This window comes from Schistocerca cancellata, chromosome 3 (genome assembly GCF_023864275.1).
Source record: "Schistocerca cancellata isolate TAMUIC-IGC-003103 chromosome 3, iqSchCanc2.1, whole genome shotgun sequence".
NCBI lineage: Eukaryota > Metazoa > Arthropoda > Insecta > Orthoptera > Acrididae > Schistocerca > Schistocerca cancellata.
In genome coordinates, this window is record NC_064628.1 from 594,431,131 (window position 1) to 594,457,461 (window position 26,331).

The 26,331-nt window shown below is 39.3% G+C and overlaps 1 protein-coding gene across 1 annotated transcript in view; it reads right to left on the bottom strand.

Moving 5' to 3' along the window:
* The window catches only part of LOC126175467 (DNA mismatch repair protein Msh3-like), a 415,279-nt gene that overhangs the window by 359,330 nt on the left and 29,618 nt on the right, over nucleotides 1–26,331 (bottom strand). The window contains exon 3 of the mRNA XM_049922278.1: nucleotides 11,722–11,866. Coding sequence (XP_049778235.1) covers nucleotides 11,722–11,866 — 145 coding nt within the window. The remainder of the gene's footprint in view (nucleotides 1–11,721; nucleotides 11,867–26,331) is intronic.

Genomic DNA, 26,331 nt, shown 5'->3' on the forward strand with positions numbered 1-26,331 from the left:
GCACATCATACAGATGCACCAGCTTTAACAGCTGTGGACCATGGCTAGAATCCACTTTGGTCTGCAGCCAAACCCTCAAGCCCAAACCATGGAGCCAGGAGCAAATCATGATGACACAAACCATGGAGCCAGGGGTGAACTGCGACAAGGATCGTGCCAAAAGGCTTTGGTGGAGTGGCATGAGTAGATGCAGGAGGGCATATGGCTGGTGACCATGGAGCATCTCAGCCAGACTCCAACTGCCCACCAGCCTAAACCTGTTGAAACTCAAGAAGTGTGTCCAGGTGTCGTCCAAGGAGGACTCCGCAACATACTTCTTCATTTGAACCTTGAACATACAGACATGACATTCTGCCTTGCTGATAGACTAGAAGTGGAAAGGAGGAGCAGTAATGTGACAAGTGTCTTGACATGTGCACAAATCATGGAATGTCTGAGACGCAAAGTGTGGACCATTATTTGTCATCAGCATAAAAGACAATACTTTAATTGGAAAAATTCTGGAGGTGTCCTGAATCATAGCCGCAGGTGATATTGAAGGACTGTTGATAACATATGGACATTTAGAGAAAGCACTGACAACCAACAAACAGAAAGAAATTAGGAAAGCTCTTGTGAAGTCAACATGGAGGCATTCCCAAGGATGCTCCGATGTGGGCCACAGAGAGAGTTTCGTCCCTGGCACCATCTGCTGGGTAGCATACTGAGAGCCAACTGAAACAGGCTGTACATTGTCATCATTGATGCCATGCCAAAACACATGCTGACAGGCCAGTAGCTTGGTACATGAGACTCCCCCCACCCCATGTCCCTGATTTAGGATCTGGAACATATCTTGCTGTAGGGCAGCTGGGATCATAACTGTGCAAGACAGCCCATCCGTGGCTAAGAGAACACCATCACCAAACACCAAAAGGTGGTGCTGGAGGGCAAAATAGTTTTGTCAAGAATTGGAAGACATTCCCGAAGGTCTGACTGGCCAACTATGCTGAATGAGGTATACAATTTGATGCACAACCAGATCGGCGGTGACGGCAGCTGTGATCCAGGAACCCATAATAGAAATCCATTCACCATATATTGCGCCTCAACATCTAAGTGAAAAGGCGTCTTGCATGATAGGCCGGAAATATATTCCATAGTTGTAGGAAGACAGAAACAATGTCCAACATTGGAAGCAATGTGCTGCTTTATTGGACCATGAAGCAGAGGAATGAAACAAAGAAACCAAGGGCTTGTGGTCAGTGATGAGGTGGAACTTAGGTGAACACAAGAACACATGTAACTTTTTGAGGTCACAGACGATAGTGAGCACCTCTTTCTCAACTTGGGAGTAGTGTTGTTGAGCAGAGGTGAGCACTTTTGATGCATAAGCTATTGGATATTTGGTACCATCCTCATATCGATGTGTGAGAATGACCCTGAGCCCATACTGAGAGGTGTCCATGGCCAAAACCAGGTGATGGTCAGGATGGAAATTAGCCAGACAAGGAGCAGAAGGCAGTTTAGATTTCAAAAGCATGAATGCATGCTTGCAAGCTGGTGTCCACTGAAAAGGAATGTGCTTGTGGAGCAGCTCATTGAGGGGATGGGCCAATGCAGCTGCACCTGGAATAAATTTGTGATAGTAAGCAATTTTACCTAAAAATGCTCAGAGTTCTTTGATATTTGGAGGGCAAGGCAGAGCTTTGACATCATCCCAACAGTTGAGATAGATGATGCACTATGGAACAGACATTGTCAATTGTTTCAAAAATGCTGAAAAACCACCAGGGTGTGAGCCACACCAAACAGAAGGCGGTGATATTGGTACAACCTGAAGGGTGTGTTAATCACAAGTAGTAGTTTAGATTCCTCATCCAACGAAAATGTTTAAATAGACTTCACACAAACCACTTTTGGAGAAAAACTGGACCCTGTTGAGTTTAGCCAATAACCTGTGCAGACACAGCAAAGGTTAGGTGTCAACGATAGATTGAGAGTTAACAGAAACTTCAAAGTCACTGCAATGATGAAGCTGACCAGAAAATTTTTAACAATTATGATGGTGAACACCACTTACTCAATATAATAGTTTGTATGACCCCCAACAATGTCAGCTTGTCCAATTCCAATTTCACTTAATCACAAAAAGCCACTGGAATATGGCATACACAGAAAAAATGTGGCAGCACCAGAGATTTCAGTGTAATGTGGGCTGCAGAATTGGTTGGACAACCTAACCCATCCGAGAAAATGGACAACAACCTAGAGTACAGAGAATCTAACTGCTGGTAAGGGACCTGGTTGGAAACAAAGTGCACAATATCTGCAAGAGAAAAAATCAAAAGCACTGAAAGTATCCAGACTGAAGATTAGATTTACTTTCATTCCAATTGATCCGTAGTGAGGAGGTCCTCCAGGATGTAGAACATGTCAGAAAAACAATAATACATGACAAATATTTACAACTGAAACAAATAAGCTAATGTACCTTCCACAGGTCCCAAGTGGAATGATCGTCTTTTTTTTTTATGAACATGATATGAAAGAATCATTTTACAAACACCAATGCGCTGAATCCAAAAAAAAAAGTTTTTATTTATTTATAAGGTAATAAACATGTAATAGAACTACTATAATACTTATTTACAATGAATATATTACTGCACTGAAATGGTGCAGAAGTTAGATTGTATACACACACACACACACACACACACACACACACACACACACACACACACACACACACACACACACAAATATCAGTTGGTTCTACTGAGAAACTCATCAGTGGAGTAGGAGTTGGACACCAATAAATCCTTTAGGTTTCTCTTAAACTGAATTTCATTGGTTGTTAAGGTTTTTATGGCTGCTGACAAGTTATTGAAAATGTGTGTTCCTGAATAATGCATACTTTTTTGTACAGGAGTTAAGTGACTTTAAATCCTTGTGAAGATTATTCTTATTTCTTGTATTGATTCTGTGAATTGAGCTATTGGTTTGGAAAAGTGATACATTTTTAATGAAAAATTTCATTAAGGAATAAATATATTGGGAAGCAATAGTTAATATCCCTAGTTCCCTAAACAGGCTTCCACAGGATGTTCTTGAGTTCATACCACATATAACTCTTACTGCACATTTTTGTGCTCAGAAAACTTTAGCTTGGCTAGATGAATTACCCCAAAAAATAATCCCATATGACATTATGAAATGAAAGTAAGCATAGTATGCCAGCTTTTTCATTTTTATATCCCCTATGTCTGACACAATTTGCATTGCAAATAGAGATTTGTTAAGACGCTTCAGCAGTTCTGCGGTGTGCTCCTCCCAGTTGAATTTATTATCAAGCTGTAATCCCAAGCATTTAACACAGTCCACTTCTTCTATCTGCTTGTCATTGTATGTTAGGCATATACTTGTGGGACACCCCTTACAAGTTCTGAACTGCATGTAGTGTGTTTTTTCAAAGTTTAGTGACAAAGAATTGGCTAGGAACCAGTGATTAATGTCCACAAATATTTTACTAGACAATCTTTCTAAGACTACACTTAATTTGCTCTTTATTGCAATGTTTGTATCATTGGCAAACAAAACGAACTTGGCATCTGGTAATGTACTGATGAAAGGTCATTGATATACACAAGAAAAAGAAAGGGCCCTAAAATGAAACCCTGTGGGACCTCACATGTAATTAGTTCCCAGTTGGATGATGCCTGATAGCTCAATACATGTCTCTTTCCTAATAACACCCTTTGTTTCCTACCAGAGATACAAGATTCGAACCATTTTGCAGCATTTCCTATTACACCATAATATTCTAATTTACTTAAAAGGATATTATCATTTACGCAGTCAAATGCCTTTGACAGATCACAAAATATACCAGTTGCCTGCAATTTTTTGTCTAATGAATTAAGCACATTTTCACTCTAAGTGTAGGTAGCCTTCCCAATATCAGAACCCTTTAGAAATCCAAACTGTGACTTTGACAATATGTTATTTGAGGTAAGATGGTTATAAAGCTGATTGTACATTACTTTTTCTAAAATTTTTGAGAGTTCTGGCAAAAGCAAAGTTGGATGGAAATTTGATGCTATTTCTTTATCTCCCTTCTTAAACAGTGGCTTAAATTCAGCATATTTCAGCCATTCAGGAAATATTCCACTGATAAACAAATGGTTACACAGATAGCTTAATACGTTACTTAATTCAGAATCACCTTCTTTAACTGACTTTCTTGATATTTCATCATACCCACTAGATGTTTTTGGTTTTAAAGATTTTATGGTGGACATTATTTCTGCTGGGGTAGTTGGCATCAAATTCATATTATGGAAGTTACTTGAAATGTCTGGTCTAAGGTTTTCCATAGCAGCATCTACAGAACCTGACAACCCCATCTTTTCAGTAACAGTTACAAAATGTTTGTTAAAAAGTTCTACAACACTACACACATCTGTAACCAATGAATCATTTGCTCTTAATGCTATTTGTCCCTCTTCATGTCTGGTTCTACCGATCTCCTCCTTCACTATGTCCCATATTGTCTTTATTTTGCTATCTGATATGACTATCTTTTACTTGTGATATTTTTGCTTTGATGTCTGTATTACAGTCTTTAATATTTTGCAGTAATGTGCTATAGCATCAACACCAGAACTGTTTCGGATTGACAGATACAGGTTTCTTTTTGTTTTACAGATACCCCTATTCCTTGAGTAATCCATGGCTTCTTTGTAGACTTTGCTCTAACCTTGGTTAATTTTGGGGGAAACCAGTGTTCAAATAAAGTAAGCACTTTATTGGCAAAAGTTTTATATTTTTCATCCATGCCATGAGCACTGTAAACATCAGTCCAGTGTATGTCTCTGAGGAACATCAGTCCAGTGTATGTCACTGAGGAGTGTCCTAAAATAATCAATTTTTGGCTTACTGATTACCCTCTTGAGCTCAGTTTTAACAGATTTTATATCCTGTTCAGTATTCACATTTAACAGAAGGAACTGCATGTCATGGTCTGAGAGGCCATTGACTATTGGTTTTGCAACATAATTTTGTTCATTCGACTTCTCTATAAAGATATTATCAATGGCTGTTTGTAGCAATTGGCTACCCTAGTGGGGAACTTTACAGTGGGAATTAAGTTGAATGATAGTGTTATAACTCAAATAAATTCTTATTGGGAGAGTCTTTCAAGAAATCTACACTGAAATCATCAGCAACCACTATTTCTTTGTTTTTGGTTGTTAATGGGCCAGTGCAAGTTACCTGCAGGTGCTCAATATACACTTAATATTATGAAGGATTTTTTGTGAAATTCTACTTCTGTTGCACATGCTTCCATATGCTGTTCTAGGCAAAATTTATGAATGTCTATGTTCTTAAATTTATGACAGTTCCCGATGAATGTGGCAACTCCTCCTTTCTCTATTTCTTCTCTACAAAAGTGAGACACTAACCTAAACCCTGTAACACTTAGAAGTTCTATACCAGTGGTCACATGATGTTCAGAGAGGCAGATTATGTCAACTGGGATTGAGGAGTCTAATTCATCTATGCAGATAATTAATTCATTAATTTTATTTCTCAGTCCTCGAATATTTTGATGCAATAAAGATAGCTAACATTTCACATTGACTGAGTTAAAATTGACTGCTGACTGTTGAAAATTCTTAACTTATAGCTGTTTATGCTGATGTAATAAGCTAGAATTATGTTTCTTGATTTCTTTCTCAAACTGAAGGTTTGTCTCAGTCCTAACCTCTCTTAAAATTTGTTTTTTTTTTTTTTTTTTTTTTTTTTTTTTTTTTTTTTTTTTTTGTTCTCCCTACCCTAAAAAAGGGTCTTTTCTGAACCCTATAACCACAGGTATTTTATCACTCATGACAGTGCCTCCCCCCCGCTTAACTTTCCTGCTATTTTCCCAGCCAGTTTATCCTTCCCTTTCCTGTTGACGTGTAGTCCATGCTTAGTATAATCCCACCTATTGAGAGAATCAACAGGAACCACACCAATGTGTGACCCTGCACCCGACATAAGCAGCCGTTCCAACTCCAAATTAACTCTCTTGACAGAAGAGTTCAAATGAGGTTGGTCATGGTGCCCAAGAACAAATACAAACTCAACACTAGTATGCTTCAATGCTGATGCAATCTTTGCCAGGTCACACTTTATACTGTACCCAGGATCTCTGTCAATACTATTACCTGCCCCACCCACTATAACCATGGCGTCTTCCTTAGTGAAATCTCTGCAAAGTGATCCTAAATCCTCTGTCACCTGCTCCAGACCAGCACTAGGTTTAAAAAAAAATTGGTGACCTGGTATTCTGATCCTAGTTCATCCTGCAAAAGTTGGCCAACACCTCTTCCATGGGAACTACCTAACAATACTTTCTTTCTCTTTACTGATTTCCCTACATTCTTACATTTCAATTTGCTGCTGAAAGTTTGTTGTGTCCTGTCTATACCTGCAACTGCTTGAGGTTCACCAGCTTCTAACTGAAGCAACAGGTCTATTTTCCATATTCACCACGAAGCTGTCAGACAAACTTCTAGGCCTGTTCATCCTGTTGCCTGTTGCCACTTCCCACCTCTCTTTACCCTTCTACCTCCTTAACCTGCCAAGATCTCCCCTGGCCTTGTCTAACTCAGCCTGAAGGGCATCAATTTTCCCCTCCTGTTCTAGTATCTTCCTATCTCTACTACATATCCTACAAAACCACTGATGAGTCTCATTTACTTCCGCTATTCCCACGCCACTACAGTCACCCACATGGAAAAAACTACAGCACCCGTCACACCAAAGCCCCGACCTAACAATTCTATGGCAAGTCAAGCACTTTTCACTCATGATAAACGTAATAGTTTCTTAATAATAAGTCAGTTAAATTACAGATAAATACGAAAATATGGTTCCACAAATTTGGCCTATACGCAACTGTGTGTAAACAAAAACAACAGTGCAAAGTTTCTGAAACAACAACTTAAACTTTAACCTACTTTCTGGAAATGTGAGTTAAATAATGAAGAGGTATGCTACAGTTAAATTACTGGAGAGAGCAAAGAACAACTAAACAAAATTATATAGATTTGCTGCGGAAAAACGTAAACAGAAAATATGACTGTACGATCTTTTCGCATTTTCTGCTATATTATGTAAAGAAAAATGAAACCTTTAATGGTACTCTTAAAAGGCACACTAATACACCTATTTACCACGTAATCAGTACTAAACTATATGTTTTTATAATATAAAATGACTTACCTTTACGAGAACACCAAAACTTGCGCTAGTCGCCTGGCACAAATTATCAATTATCATCCACCATGAAAAAAGTCAAGGAACGAAGCACAGATTTATACATAGCAAGAGCCGTAATTGCTCCAAAATTGGAATATGCTTGTTGTAGCTTGCCAAACATCAAATGGGCAGAGCCAATGCCAGAGATCCCAGATCCACATAAGTTTATGAGTTACGAGTTCAGTAAAGTCATGGCTGCATCCATGTCCCCTTGTAGTCTGAGCACGTTGTCCATCACTCTCAATTTGATAAACAGTTTGTTAGAATTTGTAGGCACTGGAGGCCACAGTTAATGTCTACATCCACATCCACGAGATGGGGCTGGGAGCAACAAAATGATGGTGTCACAGACCATAAAATCAGCATAGGAATCATGATGTGCTTCAGTAACAAACTGACATTTGCAACAGAGGCCATGGAGTTTGGCCGCCCAAGACCAGTAGGACTGATGGGGCTTTTATAACAATGATAGAACTCTACATGTACTCAATGACATGCGTGCATTTATGGTGATAATTTGACAATAACTTACACATTCCATCAACATCTACATTTACATCTACGTAATTACTCTGCTATTTACAATGAAGTGCCTGGCAGAGGTTTCAATGAACCACCTTCAAGCTGTCTCTCTACTGTTACACTCCTGAACAGCATGCGGGAAAAACGAGCACTTACATTTTTCTGTGTGAGCCCTGATTTGTCTTATTTTATCATGATGATCTCCCTATGTAGGTGGGAAACAACAGGATGATTTTGCAATCAGAGGAGAAAACTGGTGATTGAAATTTCATGAGAAGATCCCATCGCAACGAAAACTGCCTTTGTTTTAATCATTTCCCCTGCAATTCATGTATCATGTCTGTGACACCATCTCCCCTATTTCACAATAATACAAAACGAGCTGCCCTTCTTTGTACTTTTTCGATGTCAGAATAGGGCGGACAAGAGTGGTGTAAGCAGTCTCTTTAGTAGACCTGTTGCACCTTCTAAGTGTTTTGCCAATGAATAGCAGTCTTTGGTTTGCTCTACCCACAATATTATCTATGTGATTGTTCCAATTTAGGTTACTTGTAATTGTAATCCCTAAGTATTTAGTTGAATTTACAGCCTTCAGATTTGTGTGACTTACCGCATAATCGAAATTTAGCTGATTTCTTTTCGTACTCATGTGAATAACTACACACTTTTCCTTATTCAGGGTCAACTGCCACTTTTCGCACCATACAGATATCTTATCTACATCATTTTGCAAGTCATTTTGATCATCTGATGACTTTATAAGACGGTAAATGACAGCATCATCTGCAAACAATCTAAGGTGGCCACTCAGATTGTCTCGTATGTTGTTAATATAGATCAGGAACAATAGACGGCCTATAACACTTCCTTGGGGAACGCCAGATATTACTTCTGTTTTACTCGATGACTTTCCATCTATTACTACGAACTGTGACCTTTCTGACAGGAAATCACAAATCCAATCGCACAATTGATTCGATACTCCGTAGGTATGCAGTTTGGTTAGAAGATGCTTGTGAGGAACGGTGTCGAAAGCCTTCTGGAAATCTAAAAATATGGAATCAATTTGACATCCCCTGTTCACAGCACTTATTACTTCAAGAGTATAAAGAGTTATTTGTGTTTCACAAGAACGATATTTTCTGAAACCGTGCTGACTGTGTGTCAATAAATCATTTTCTTGGAGGTATTTCATAATGTTCGAATACAGTACATGTTCCAAAACCCTACTGCAAATCGATGTTAGTGATATAGGCCTGTAATTCAGCGGATTACTCCTACTTCCCTTTTTGGGTATTGGTGTGACTTGAGCAATTTTCCAGTCTTTAGGTACGGATCTTACTGTGAGCGAGTGGTTGTATATAATTGCTAAATATGGAGCTATTTTATCAGCATACTCTGAGAGGAACCTGACTGGTATACAATCTGGACCGGAGGCCTTGCCTTTATTAAGTGATTTAAGCTGCTTCGTTACTCCGAGGATATCTACTTCTATGTTTCTCACGTTGGCAGTTGTCCTTGATTGGAATTCAGGAATATTTACTTCATCTTTGGTGAAGGAGTTTCGGAAAACCATGTTTAATAACTCTGCTTTAGTAGCACTGTCATGAGTGACTTCACCGTTGTTATCGTGCAGTAAAGGTACTGACTGCATCTTGCCACTGGTGTTCTTTATGTATGACCACAATCTCTTTGGGTTTTCTGCCTGATTTTGAGACAGAACTTCATTGTGGAAATTATTAAAATCATATCACATTGAAGTACGCGCCATATTTCGAACTTCTGTAAAACTTTGCCAATCTTGGGGATTTTGCTTTCTTTTAAATTTGGCATGCTTTTTTCATTGCTTTTGCAACAACGATCTGACCCGTTTTGTGTACCATGGGGGATCAGTACCAAAGCATCATTGGTTCCTGTAATGGTGCTAACTGGCACAACAACTGGTAGATCCAAGCAAAAATCCAAGAAAGGAACAAAGCCTTACAGGTGTTTGCATCAGTGACACCAAACGCAAAGAAGTGTTGCCAAGGCTGCCTCTCATAAGCCTCCTAGTCTTCAGCTGAATCATCATAAGGAGGAAAGGGCAGTGGTTACATCAATGGAAGCCTGAACATTAATGTGGCCAGCAAGTTTGTGATAGCAACTGAAAGAGCCTGCTGCTGCTCAAGGAGAGATTGGGGCACTGTCTCCGTGGACAGAAGAAACAAAGGAACAACCAAATAGAATCAGCAAATGTGAGTGAACACTACACTCATCACCAGTTTTATCATACCGTAAAATACAAATGACAGTAGGGCCACAATGAACTAAGTTTATTCTTCTTCCACATACAAGCAAACAATAGTTGAGAATGCACAGACAAACATAGCAATGATCCAAGAACTCTTACAAGGAGTTGCTGACAATAAGTATGAGCACAATGTGACAGTGAGTGCCTACTGCAATGTGCTTATAAAGAGAAGGGCTCTGGTAGGCAGATGCGGATGCCATGCCATGTGCACAAGTCATGTGGCCCAGTGCAGGTGGCCTCTGATGGCTGGCCTGCACAGATGCCATTGGTGGAATACTCAAAGTGTAGCCCGCCGGTGGACTGATGATGCAGCATACATCCAACTACTAGGTACAGGTTTATAGCAAAAGTAATACTTGGAAAATGCCTGTTAATATCTGCTGACACACAATCTGCTAATTTGGACCTATACTTTAACAGCTGTACTTCAAAATAAAACAGACATACAAGAAATCAAACCTTCTCTCCAAAAGATTTGCGATATTCCCCAAATTATCATTAACTGAAAGGGAAAAAAATTGGACTTTATCAAGTAAATAAATAAACTGGCTTTATAAGTACCTAGATACAGTACAATGGGTCATTTGTAAGTTGTGAATGAAATTACAAAAAGAAAAAATTAGTTTGAGTTATCATTTTGTCTAAGATTAATAGATTATGCTAAAGGCTATGCCATATTGGATACACCGTTCTCACGTGATCACTTAAGTTAAGCAACGTTGTACCCATTAGTCATTGGAAGGGTGACCATTTGTGAACACTGGGTATCATCGGCTGAAGGACACAGAAGTCATCAAAAGTGGCATCCAAATGGCAGACTTGCACCAGGTCATTGAGCAATGTGACATTAACAGATTCTGAGAAAACTTTTGACTCAGTTTCAGCCAAACCTGTACTGAAGTTCAAAAGAAAAAAGATAATGATACTGAAGAAATATAAACATTAATGCTACAGCTTCCATTAGACTTCATCAGGACAGTGAGAATCTCAGAACTGAACGATGAGTTGCACAAAGAGATCCTCCAACATCAATGTTTACCAATAGTACAAACTAGCTTCAGCAGTGGATAGAGGAACTTAACACAGTAAGTTTAAAGTAGACTTAAAAACTAATACTATAACAAGACTAAAGTAATGAAAAAGTAACATACATCAAATGAAAAGTAGAAATGAACAATGAACTTCGTGCATTCATTATCAAAAACAGTGACAACTAAGTTACAAAAAACCTAAAAAACAAACCGTACAAAAAGACGACCACAATAAAACCCAGGAAAGCAATTTACTATTTCTGTTCTGGAGAGAAAGAGTTCAGGGTGAGTGGTAGGTGCTTGCAGCAACAATTAAGTTTTCAACAAAACTGTTATATGGTGACAATCAGTACACTGAGGCAATTCTATAGCAAGTTTTATTTTCATCAGTATTTGTTACCTTTTTCTCTATGACCATACAGAACTTTTTAAGCATTTGTTCCTATATCAGAAAAATAAATGAGTCCAACTTACCACCAAATGGTAGGATATAACCAACTTTCTGACTAAGCATCAAATATGCTTCTGAAAATCTGTTTTGTGAGTGAATCTAAAGCTGCATATAATACTGAAATATTCCCATTTTACCTCAGCATCTTCTTCATAAAAGTGGTACTTATATCCATTTTGTATCATGAGAATCATTCCAGGATGTTGTTGCTTCAGACCAAGCACTTGTTTCTCCAGGGCTGTAAGCCCATTTTTCTTCGATTTCTGTGCCTGAATCTCTGATCTGTAAAGAAAGTAAACTTACAGATCTAGAATACAAAAGATTTGTGAAACTACAAATGAATAAAGAACAATATTTTAATGTCTGTGGATCATTTTGACAGATATTTTATCATGCAAGTTACATAAATATTGACAGCTGTCAAAGGTCATTATAGATAAGAACAATTCAAATATAAACTGCCACCAATTAGACATACCAAAGGTGGGTGACTACCAGACAGGATCATTCTGACAAACACACATTAAAATTAACAGTCACTAGCATTTGAAAATTGGGATTTCATCATCTTACAGGAGAGTGACAAAAAGAGTGAAAAAATCCCTGTAGAAGGAGTAGGTAGGGGAGTCATCTTTTGTACCAAGGTCTTGATTGAATTGACAAGAAAGTGGGAAAGTTCATTCCTTTAATTTTATCCCTCTTTCTTCTGCCAGCAAAAGATTCACCGTTATCTGAAATCTAACAAATCTGTCAGCTTTTGCATACAGCAGTCAGATGTCACAAGGTATGGATTTATTTTTAATCTTCCCTCACTCATGCTGAGGAAGAAAAGTCCTGCAATGTAATAAAAAGAGAACCAAAACGTGTATTTTCACTATTTGCATCAGCACTTCACACCTTCAAGAAAATGAATGACAACCTTCATCAACATTCATCTTTATCTGGGATGAGCCTTCATTATTTCATTTATTTATTTATTTATTTATTTTCTGCATAAACTGTCACAACTGGTTGGGGCATAGATGAGTCTTTCAAGGAATTGTGCTGTTTACTAGAATCTTACTACAGTCAGAAGAATCATGTGTTATTTGCAACTCTGCAGTTTCATCAGCACACAAAGTTATCTGAGAAGCCACTCATAATCTGGACTGAAGTTATTTGTGGCATCTGTCAGAAATACACATTCACATGTGATAACCCAAAATGCCTTAAGTTGAGGATATGCGACCTTATAGCTTACCTGGGCCGCATTGGAAGAAGATGAGAATTTCTGGGCCACACGAAATTTACTTAATACTAACTGCTGAGCTAAAAAAAAAGCAGTAAGAGATACACATTTAACACATTTAGGTTATGTATAACTTATTAATGTATGTTTATTTATTCTAAAAAAGCAAGACGGAATTAATTTGACATTTTATATATGAGATTTCATTTATTATTTTAAATATATGTTTAGTTTCAAAGTTGCAACTGATGTAGGCACAAGATAACAAACAAGCGCGTCTGACAAGTTGGGTGGTTACAAGAACAAGACTCTTGGGGGTTCAAGTATAGCACAGACTGCAGTGTTAAGAATGGGTTAGATCAATGAGAGAATAGCATCATGCGGTGGAAGTTCCAGATTGAAAACATTCAATTTATCATAACTTTACATAAACAGAATTTTATGGATTTTTTTTTTTTTTTTTTTTTTTTTTTTTTTTTTTTTTTTTTTTTACTGATTGTGTAATAGGTGTTAATTCTTGGGCCATACTGATACTTGCCTCGGCTGCATGTGGCCCATGGTCTGGGTGTTGGACACAACTGCCTTAAGTCTTACACTGTTTTGCCCATTCAAAGCTGTTGATAAATTTTGCTCCAAATAATCATATCTGTCAGGAACCGCTACAGATCTTACCTTGCAGGAAGCATCGGCCGTAGTACAAGCTTTTGAGGTCATGTAAGCTGCCATCCGTCATATTCAGAACACCACTAACATGGCTCAAGTGCAAACTTAGCAATGATGACAAAGTGTCTCACACACAGTGTTGTTATCCCAAGTCAGCATTTCAACTGACACCAGGCCATCTGACACACATACAAATCCTCTCCCTCTATCAGTATTTAGGGACAGCTCCATTGTAACAATTATCTTGCAGGTTAGTAGGTTGTTGCAATCAACATATTCAATTAAGAGGAATGGTCATCATAGATGTCACTTATAAGTTGATATCCCAGCATCTCAGTATATGGTTTAGATACTGTCAAAGGATTTGAGTTCTCCATTACATATTAGTTCTGTCGTGTTCTGAAATGCATTTTTTTTCCAATCTTTGTACACATTGCAAAATTAATTTTACTTCCTGTTCATATTAGGATTTGGACATGTAACCAATTATACAGTACTCATCACACTGAATCTGTAAACTTTTCCTCATTATTTTTGTCCAAAGGCCAGACCACTCAACCTAAGGTGAAAACTGTGCCTGATAAACTAAAAGAGCAATAAATCTCAGAATCATAATCATTTAGTAAATGAGCAGTACAGTCTGTAGTCATCAAGAAACCCAACAAGAAGCCTCAATGGGGCCACAACTAATGTTCCATCAGTAATCAACTTTCATCTCTTCCATGATCCAAAGAACTCATCTTGAATTCACCAACTGTGAGTATTTCTCAAAAATCTCTCTTCCAGATGCCGACATACAAATTCCTTTGGATGATTAATCACAGAAATTAATCACAACAAACAACCTTTTTGGAGTTTACCTCGACAAATGGTTTACCTTTCAGGATGATTAGCGAACTGGCATTGTTTCACTGCTATCTAGAGCAGGTCATTTGCTCACTATCATCATGTGTAAATTACCCGGATGATATCGCTGCAATGGGCACAAAGCCACAAAAGCACCTAACAAATGTACACATCCTGTTTCAAAACTGCATGCATCCACTTTACACTGCAACCTCAAAAACAGCAAAAATGCAACCATACATATCCACCAAACCAGCTATCAGTCTAAGGATTGGCCACTTAGAGGCCTATTAGGCCAAGAAGATTGGCCAGTTATTGCCATTATTTAAAGTGTTACCGACACATGTGTAATCAATATATTTTCAAGAGTAATACATACTAAAAAAGTACCAAGACTCAAGATTTAATTTACATATTAACTTTAGTTCTTTGATAGACTATAAATTTTAAAATAATGATTACAGAAAGTATAACTATCCTTCCAAAAAAAGTGTGAGGTTAGTTACTGAACAATTTCTTCCTCTTGAGCTTCCAAAATTCCTTGTTCACTCAACAAACATGACATATTAGTAGCAGAATTACAGCAAACTGCAAAACTTAATGAGTCAGCCATCACAACAGCAGTTGAGGAAATTGCAGCCCGAGCTATACTCAGGTGTGATCTTTTGAACACAGCCATGTGGTCTGAGCTATGTTCGGGTTCAGTCTCACTCTGGGCAACACCTTGTCTAGGCACCTTCATGCACAGCCAGATGGTAGCCACCAACGTGTGGCCACAGAGCGTCAGTGAAGTTTACCACTGAAAAACCTCAATAGCAAGTGTGGTAAACCTAGAGTTATCATTACTTTTCACGATCTGCCTCATTCCAAATTGGTACTCTGCACCAGTTGCATGAGCAACTTGTCGCACCAGCACCCACAAATGTTACACCCTGTGCTGAGCTAAGGCTTACTAGCTGTGGATGTGGGGACCGACAGCAGAGGCTCCACCGATGGCCTCCAGAATTAGTCTACAATGCTAGCTGCACATACTGACTCAAAACTGGTGCCACCAAGCCCATTGACATTTATGCTGGTCTACATATAGGACAACACAAGTCTCCCATTCTCAGTCTATGCCCTGCTGTCATTTCTTAAATATCGTGCAGCCATCAAGATTTGGACATTGTTATGCTACTGCCTACGTATCACCTCTGGACAGTTTCATGTTATTGTAAGGTGTGCCATCGTTGTTGTTGTTGTTGTGGTCTTCAAAGTCCTGAGACTGGTTTGATGCAGCTCTCCATGCTACTCTATCCTGTGCAAGCTTCTTCATCTCCCAGTACCTACTGCAACCTACATCCTTCTGAATCTGCTTAGTGTATTCATCTCTTGGTCTCCCTCTATGATTTTTACCCTCCACACTGCCCTCCAATACTAAATTGGTGATCCCTTGATGCCTCAGAACATGTCCTACCAACCGATCCCTTCTTCTAGTCAAGTTGTGCCACAAACTTCTCTTCTCCCCAATCCTATTCAATACTTCCTCATTAGTTATGTGATCTACCCATTTAATCTTCAGCATTCTTCCGTAGCACCACACTTCAAAAGCTTCTATTCTCTTCTTGCCCAAACTATTAATCATCCATGTTTCACTTCCATACATGGCTACACTCCATACAAATACTTTCAGAAATGACTTCCTGACACTTAAATCTATACTCGATGTTAACAAATTTCTCTTCTTCAGAAACGCTTTCCTTGCCATTGCCAGTCTACATTTTATATCCTCTCTACTTCGACCATCGTCAGTTATTTTGCTCCCCAAATAGCAAAACTCTTTTACTACTTTAAGTGTCTCATTTCCTAATCTAATTCCCTCAGCATCACTCGACTTAATTCGACTACATTCCATTAGCCTCGTATTGCTTTTGTTGATTTTCATCTTATACCCTCCTTTCAAGACATTATCCATTCCGTTCAACTGGGTGTATCAAACAAACTAATTGAAAAATCAGGGTTCATTTATGTTGTGTGCCACAAACTGGCAACTGGCAACTGCAGACTTAGCTTGAGTGTTTTCCATCACTTAAACCTAGGCACTTGGCTGACATTTTAGGATGGTTCAATGAACAGCAGACTATGTGTGTGTTAAATGGTCACTGGCACTTCTTTCTCTCCAGACACTATGGGTGAACCATATCTTGTCCCTATTATGCAACAGCTGATGGTTCAATAAGTAGAAAGCCAAAAGTGTATGGAGAACCTCCTGGCCAGAGTATTGCAGCAGCCAACAGTCAATCCTCCACCATTTCTGCTGTACGAGGAAATGTTGGAAGACTGGGACTCATATAACAAATGGTTGTGATAGCACTTTACAGCATTTGAGGTAAAAGGTGATGATACTGCTAAATCCCTTTCCTTATTATGGATTCACCACAAACTTATTGGTTGTTTTGCAAACTGCTTCCTCCGATGGAGCCCAGTAAACTGACTTTGAACGAAATTTGTTCTTTATCAAGAGTTCACAACCAAAAACATTGTCATGTGATTTCTGCTCACCTCCAGTTTCACCAATGTCTCAAGCAGCTGAGTCAGTCATATTGAGCTTCGATGGCTAAATTCTAGGGGTTAAGTCACCGATGACAGATTTTTACGACTACTGCCAAAGAAGGCAGAAGGCATATCCAGTGACATGATCATCCGCATAGCACCCGACAAAGAGTTTCAGTTAAAAGCGCCACAGACTGATGACCATTCTTTAGACAAAGTGTTGCATTTAGCACAGTAATATAAAGTCATACAAGCAGCAGGCTGCCACTTAGAATCCTGGGTGGACATTGCTGCAGTAAAGAGTGAACCAGGCATGTTACAGATCAGCAGTAGTGGTGCTGACGGGGCAGTATAAAAACAACAGCACTTGCATCCCGCCATACATAAACAGTGGGTCCCAAGCCACATCAGGGTGTGGCAGCCTTACCCATCCTGCCCAGACTGTTTTCAGAAGCATGCTAGAGACAACTTTACATTCCTGTGAGCAGACTGCACTGAATGCACACAACAGAGACACCTCACATCTTTTTGTCAGGCAGCCATTCCCATTTTCTGATCACCGAGATCAAATGAATGTTAATATTATGTGTTCCACACCATCCATGTAGGGAGGTCCCCTGATAAACCCCTCATTTCACTGTGTGTGGCTGGCTGATTAGTCAACTTTCAAGTTGATACAGGTGCTGCTGCAGGTCTAATCAACTTTAAAACCTATTTACAACTACGGGTGTCCCCACTAACTCCAGCACTTTGACAGTCGATTAATTATAACAGACAATGCATTCCACTGAAAGGGGAGTTTACTACGAAAACCATTTACAAAAATATGACCAGAGACATAGTGTCAACAGTGCTGATACTGAGGAGCTCTTTGTTTTGGATACATTATGCCTTCTGGATTTCCCATCAATGAGACAGATAATCTGGTCTCCAAGAATATTTCTTATCAACAACTGGATGTCCTCTCTACTGCCTGCCCTGAATTCCCCAACATTTTACTTCTGGTCTGGCAAAAGCAAAGAATTTCTAAGCTCATATTTTGTTGACACCTATGGCACAGCCTTGATTTTTTTCATCCTGGCTGGATCCACTCACACTCAGTGACCATGTTAAGGACGAACTAGACAGGTTGCAGGAGTTGGATGTGATAGAACCTATATCATCAAGTCAGTGGGCTACGACTCCAGTTACCATCAGGAAACAGTCCAGCAAACTCAGACTTTGCAGGGATGTCAAGGTCATGGTGATGTGGATATGTTCCCCATTCCAAAGACTGAAGAACTGTACACGAAGCTGGCAGGTGGACACTTCTTCTCCAAAATTGACCTCACTGAGGCATACTTACAGCTCCCATTAGCCAAATGTCCACAGAAGATATTGGTGATTAACACATTGTATGGTTTAAATAAATTATAAGCGTTTGGCTTTTAGGGTCTCCGGTGCCCTGGAAATTTTCCAGGTTGCATTAACTATTTGGATGACATTGTCATCATGGGAAGTTCCATCGAGCAGCATTTAGTACACCTGAAGTCACAATTTTTCAATCTGCAGGAGGCAGGACTTAAGTGAAATCTCAGCAAATGTAATTATTTTCAGCCTTCAGAGGAATATTTAGGCTACATCCTTTCTCACAGAGGTATAATAACAATTCAGAAACACATTGAAGCAATTGTATCCATGTCTCGGCCAGCTAAAAAACAGCTCCAGGTCTTTCTGGAAAAAATTACATATCACGGAAAATTCATTCCAACAGCATCTCAGATAGCTTATCCATTCATCACTTGTGTATGAAAGGAGAGGTTTTCACATGGTAAGCCATGTGTGCAAATGAGTTCAGAGAGCTTACACAGAGTCTGCTCTCAGCCCCTCATTTAGTGACTTTCCAAATGTGGAAGCAAATAGTGGTCCCAACGGGTGTATCAGACCAAGGTATAGGGACTGTCTTTGCTCATTGGGAGGGTGATGGTTTGGAGCACCCTTTCACTAATGTTTCAAATCCTGCACCTCTGCACAAATGAAATACTCCCATATTGAAAAAGAAGCTATATTTGCTTTGAAGAAATTTCATGTCTTTCTTTATGGCATCAAGTTCCACCTAGTGATTGACCACAAGCCATTGATCTCACTGTTCACATAACAGCTCATGTCCCAGATTGTACTGCTCATCAGACCCAGGGCTGGGCATTGTTCTTCCCAAGATATACCTATGAAATCCTTTATAGAAGTACATCTCAGGATGCAAATGTGGATGCTCTTTCCTGCCAACACCTAGGGCCAACTACAAGTTCGATCTCAAGGAAATTCTTTGTTTCTGCCTGTATGTTGAGGTTCAACAAGCCGTGGGCAATTTTCCCATTAAAGGAGCCTGCATTGCCACTGCCAAAGAGGCGGACACCAATCTCACACAAGTTCACACCTTCATCTTGAGGAGATGTCCAGAGAAATTGGCCAGGTAATGGTCTACTAATCTTTGGCATTACTATGGCCTGTGGCACCATTTGCTTCAAGTCAACAGTGTGATCCTTTTAACCACAGATCACACTGCATACCATGTACTGATTCTACCAACATAGCCTACAGTTGCTGCATCAGGGGCATTAGGGCACTTCCAAGAACAAACTACTTACCCACTGCCATGCTTACAGGATAATCATCAACTGGGAAATAGAGAGCCTAGTCCATCAATGCAACAAATATGTGGAACAGTAGGCAGCCCAACATCAGGTTTTCTTCTCTTGACCAGCACCGACCAAACCCTGGGAATGAGTGCACCTCAATTTTGCAGGCACGTTCCTGAATACCATATGACTCATTATCATTGATACTTTTTCCAGGTTCCCATACAATGTTAACTGCTCTACACCCAAAGATTTTTGCAAGAAAGGGCCTGCTGCAAGCATTAGTGACTGACAACAGTCTGTAATTTCAGGAGGAGGTATGAGAATTTCTGTGCTAAGAATGGAGTGAAGCACTCTGTTTGTCTCCTTTTCATCCCCAATCAAACAGAAAGGCAGAGAGGGTCGTTTGGACATTCAAACAGCAGATGAATATGTAGTCCATGATACTTCCATGGAAGATGCTGTGACATTTTCATATCGGGCAAAACTGTTTAGCAAGAAGGGGCTGTGAAAGCTCTTTGATGGATGTCAGTCTCTTCCCTCTCACATTCTCTCCTTCCTGCACCCTGCACCCAGCACCCTGGTTCCTCTCCCCTCTCCAAAGTTCTGTCCTGGCATGTGTGTGTGTGGGCCCACGGGTTTAGCCAACAAGACTGGTGGTTCATGGTCACCATTCATCAGAAATGAGGATGTCAGGTTTTTATACTTGATTCCAAAGTCCGTACCATCACCTGACACCAGAACCAGCTCCGTTAATGCAACTGCACCGCTCAGTCTTTTTCTCTCCAATCCTTCCACTGCATCTCATTTTTACAACCTTCAGTGGAATAAGAACTCATCCTCCTTCAGCCCCCCCCCCCCCCCCTGTAATTCCACTCATAGTTGTTCCACACCATCACAGCCACAGGGGCAGGTCATGCCTCGCCACCAGCTTCCCCACCAGTGGACTGTCGCCTTCAAGACTTGGATGTTGTTATGCTACTGACTTTGTATTGTCTCCAGCCAGTTTCATGTTATTGTACTCATATGTTGTGTCATCATGTAATGTATCAAATAAACAAATTCAAAAATATGCATTCATTTGAGCATAGCAAGGAGCACCCAACTGCTTATGTGTTAAAGATGTTTACAACAGCAGAACATAATTACTCACAAATTGAATAGGAGGCACTCGTCATCAGCTACAATGTCACAAAGTTTCACACACACTTTCACAGTGCACACTGGGAATTTGGCAATTTTCAATCCATGAAACAATATATCATAAAATTCACTACAAGCCTACGTTCAAGCACATAAAAACCAAAGCCTCATCACATATGTTTGGCTGCCGTCCAAGATGAACACTAATTTTCAATCCATGAAACAATATATCATAAAATTCACTACAAGCCTACGTTCAAGCACATAAAAACCAAAGCCTCATCACATATGTTTGGCTGCCGTCCAAGCTGAACACTATCAGTGATCAGCTCCTGCAGTGAGATGCAAACCCATATCACCACTGCCATTGAGAGGAAACTGTTGTGACATTGGACCAGCCTTTTCAACTCGGCAACAGATACTGCAGAAACATCATGGCCTTATGTCATATCAAGGGCATAGCCAGCATACGAAGCTATTGGCTGTGATTCCTCTTTATAGGTTGACCACTAAACCACAGAGCCCCAAGCTGATGGCCAACAATAACATTGAGCCAAGACAGAAAGAAGATCAGCTTCGGTCTTAATATCATCTGAATTTTACTGCAGATCTAGATTTCAGTTGGCAGCATAGCTATCATCAATGCATTAGTGATAGTCACGAAACTCAGCATATTTGTAACGATACATATTACACTATAACTTCAGCAAGTACAAGCATCAGCAGAAGTACTTGTACATGTTAACATTATAGTGTAGTATGTATTATTATAATTATGCAGAGTCTAAATGGCTGCATATAATGCACTGATGATAGCTGCACCGTTAGCTGTTACCAGAGGGCTGTCCATGAATGGCCAGAGAGAAATTCCAGTACTGCTGACAGACATTTTACAAATAAAAACACTACTCCAAAAATGTAGAAATAGCTTTCAGAAATATTACTTCCTTTCTCATAAAAGAAAAGGTAGAGATTGGGAAAGGTTATAAATGAGCAGTATATCACTCATACCTCAGGATGAGAGGGATCCACCTGTAGTTAGGTCTGCAGTGTTACCACCTATACAGGATGAGCAAAACCAAATATGATATTACCTAATACATTGGTATGAGCAATGCGTGACCTACAGCTTTATTAGTATAGCTTGCTTCAAGTCAACAGGGGGTGATCATGCACTGTCACTTTTAAGACCAACTCTTAAACAAGCACATATTAATCAAATCTTTTAATGGCAGAACGACTAGTTAGTAAAAATAATAAATAAAATAAATGAATTGTGGACAAATGGTTAAAAATCCCATAGGATAGTAAAGTGGGCTAAACCAAATTGTTTAAAGTTCAAACCAAATGTTTATTCAAGAAATATACACTCAAATATATAAATGGTGACTTTACATAGATTTGCAAAAATAGATGAATCAGTTGTAATAACAACTAATGGAGCAATGCAAGCTGTAGTCATGTAGTGCAAGCAGAGCCTATCAGCACAGTGGCATACACAAAATAAGGTTCATACAGCAGCAAATTAACTCTCGAAAATCAATAGCGAAATCTTGAAGTTCATCAGCACAAAAATCTCATAAAAGTCACTATGGAAGCTAAAGTTCATTAATCATCATCTCTATTACAACAAATATCTAACAAATTTGTCACATTATTATCAATAATAAATACAGCGAAATGTTATGGTTCATAGCTGCCTTAAACTGCTTAAGGAGTGTTAAATTTTGCATGGTCACTCAAAACAATCTCTGAAAACCACACAAATATTTCTAAGTCTTGACAGAAATCAAAGTTCAGATCTTGCTCTCGCTAAATTATTCGAAGCCCTGAGAACAAATCATGTATTAAGCTTATGACCACAAGAAATATTTTAAGTCCAAAGAACAGTAACTCCAGACCCACTGCTCTCTGGTCACCAATACTATTCTTCAATCTACCACAACCCTGTGTGCACATATGCATACCCCTTCAAGCTTTCCCACCCCTGATAGCTGCCCCGCTATAGCCATCCAGCCACACTGTCAAATATACTTGTCACTGCCTTTCATCTCGCAAGCCAGTCACTCATAATGTCACCAACCCCCGCTTCATATTGCACCTATTTCTTAATTCCAACATGAATTAGCACCAGATACCGTCATTATAATACCACATGTTGCAGATATAGCTATTTGTGCCAAAACTTGTGTAATTCATTTTGTGGAGAATGAGCCCCACATGTACTACTTGGAAACATGCATAAATAGAGACATAAACATAAATAACATTTCTAAAATGACAAACAAATTAAACAGATCTTTAAAACCAAAGGGTTCCTTTCTGGGTTTGTTAAAAAAGAATTATTTTGGAATTAGATGTGTGACCATGTTAGGCTTTGTAATAACTGCACACAATTTCACTGCAATTAAAATCACTGTTAATCACTGTCACTTCTGATCACTGCTGTTTTTCTGTGATTGCATCTGATGAATTCAACAAACCTCTTGTATCAAGGTATCATTGGTATTACTGTAGCTACTCTCCCACTCATCTCAATGTACAGCCAGCAGTGCTCTGTGCAACATGTCACCAGCTAAAGTATATTCTATCAGATATCAAAATACATTAACCCAATGAGTAATTGTTTGCTTAATTGGATGCTGAGACTGCCCAGTGATTGGGCTATTGAAGTCCCTCCCAGTTTCACTGTGTCCACTGCAGTTAGTTCTCATCTGAGATTCACTAAGGCAACAAGATAAATTCATAGAAATACATTCAAACGGACTATATACGCCCATGACATCCCATAAGTACTTTAATGTGTTCCATCTGAATTCTGACATAACTGATCTTCATCCCACAAGTTATCCATGCGGTGGCATATATTTACATTAATTAAACAAACAAATTAATTCCTTGAACTTCCTGGCAGATTAAAACTATGTGCTGGGCCGAGACTCAAACTCAGGACCTCTGCCTTTCGCGGGCAAGTGCTCTACCGACTGAGCTACCCAAGCACGACTCTCACCCCATCCTCACAGCTTTAATTCCGCCAGCACCTGGTCTCCTACCTTCCAAACTTCACAGAAGCTCTCCTGCGAATCTTGCTAGTTCTTCAAGGTTCGCAGGAGAGCTTCTGTGAATTTTGGAAGGTAGGAGACGAGGTGCTGGCGGAATTAAAACTGTGAGGACGGGGTGTGAGTCGTGCTTGGGTAGCTCAGTCGGTAGAGCACTTGCCCGCGAAAGGCAAAGGTCCTGAGTTTGAGTCTCGGCCCAGCACACAGTTTTAATCTGCCAGGAAGTTTCATATCAGTGCACACTCCGCTCTAGAGTGAAAATTTCATTCTAGAAATTAATTCCTGTTTTTCCACATCAAAAGACAGCTACAAAAATGAACTACTCTAATCCCAGAGCCAGTCCTCACCATAATTCTGATTACAAAACACAAAACTTTTCCTCTGCACACCATACTGCAGGCAAATTAAATCAGTCATATATCCTTTAGCTAAAGACAGATTTATTCTGACAAACATTCTGAAAATTCCACACCACCTCTCATCCCCAAGCACCACACTTAACATCCTGGTGACATTTTCTTGCAGTAATCAACACAAGTGAGGCGACTTTAAGCTATAATCACTAATGAATTTTCAGTGGAAATGACATAATCTAATACATGGTTTTATAATGTAAATGGATAGATAAAAATCTATTCATCAAGTAGGGGAATGCACACACAAAAAGGTTTAACTTTTACAAGCTTTCTGAGCCAGTGGCTCCTTCTGGCAGAGGAATTGAAGGTGGAGGAAGAGGGGCGGTGGAAAAGGACTGGAGATGTTTAGGGAAAGGGGTACAATTCTGAAACGTCACCCAGAACCCCAGACAGGATGAGAAGGGAAGACTTCTTTCCTTCTCATCCTGTTCATAAGTCTACACTGACCCAGTGTTTTGGGTGACCTTCCTGAACTGTACCCCTTTCCCTAAAACTCTCCAGTCCTTTTCCATCACCCCTCTTCCTTCCCCTTCAGTCTTCCGGCTACGAAAGCTTATAAAAGTTAAACCCTTTTGTGTGTGCATTCCCCTGCTGTTGCTTGGTGAGTAGATTTTTTTATCTATCCATTTACATTATATTGCCAATGATTGATTATTTTTGTTAATGAATTATTTTAGTTGGTTTTGTTTCTTATTGTACTTACAATCTGCAATTGGCTTAATTTTTTTCTGTTTGACAGTTAAATGAAGTGAACTTACATCCTAAAAATGTCATCTCTGCCCACACAAATTCACATCATCTAAGCTTAAGAGTCATCACTCCTCTATGGAATGCTTTGAACGCCTCCTCCAACAGCTGACAATGTTCATACCCCATGTTACTTGTGACCAATATGTAATCAACATATACAGTTAATTTCTTCATTAACGCAGACCTTCCTTATTGCCTCTTTACAAGCTTAACTTTTGCACCATCACTCATACTTACAGTAAAAAGGTCTTTACATGTAGCCAACAAATCAACTGCATAGTATTTCCTTTCTTCACTGAATGGTTTTGTATGTAGCTCTTGACCCAAGCAATACCCTGCCAACACACTTCCTCATACTACTGCTACGTTGCTTACACTTTCTCTTAAATTATTTATTTGCCCTTCAGTGCTCTCAGTTCTGGTTCTTATATGCCTGTTACAATGAGATATGCTTACATTGATTAATTTTAATGCAGCATTTATCTCCAATTCATACTTCTCTATTTCAGCTTGTGTGCCTCAATTCACTGCCCGAAATTACTTTCTACAGCCTCCATTTTGGCTACTAACCCATCTCCTACTATATCCACTCTGTTGCTAATTCCCTCTACCAACTTAACATTATTTTCTATTTTAAACAATGGAAAATCCACGATGTAATGTACCAGTATTATGAAAAGGAAAGTTACTACTCACCATATAGCGGAGATACTGAGTCGCAGATAGGCACAACAGAAAGAATGTCACAGATAAAGCTTTCAGCCATTAAGGGGTGTGTGTGTGTGTGTGTGTGTGTGTGTGTGTGTGTGTGTGTGTGTGTGTGTGTGTCGTCTGTTGTGGATGAAGCTATATTTGCGACAGTGTTTTTGTTGTGCCTATCTGCGACACAGCATCTTCAATACATGGTGAGCAGCAACTTTCCTTTTCAAACTATTATTATTTTCTATTTTAGATCTAGTTTTTTCTGGAAACTACCAATTTAACATTATTTTCTATTTTAGATTTAGCTTTTGCTGCAAATCCACTTTCCAACTGATGAAATTTTTCACTCACTTCATTTATTTCATCCCCAAGTTTTGATACCACTTCTCCAAAGTTACAATCAAAGTCACAGTTTAGTTCCCCAATTTTTGATTCTATAGTCCCATAACTTGACTTCACCTCCCAAAGTTTAGACTTCACCACCCCAAGTTCAGATTTCATTTCCCCACATTTCAGATTTCATCTTCCCTGAGTCAGATTTTATTTTCAAAATAACTTATATCCAGTCATGATATTCATGAATAATGCAAATCAATTTCCTACTAATCACTCATTTTCTGCACTTATTTCTTTCCGTTGTGTTTTAGAGCTGCCTGCAACACCACCTACACCCTCAGATACAAAATCACTCAAAGGTTTGTTTATTTCATCAGCCATGGCCAATGATCAGAAAGATAGATTTGTACAATGCAGCTGCTGCCTGTACTTAACTTAAACCGGCCACCACACA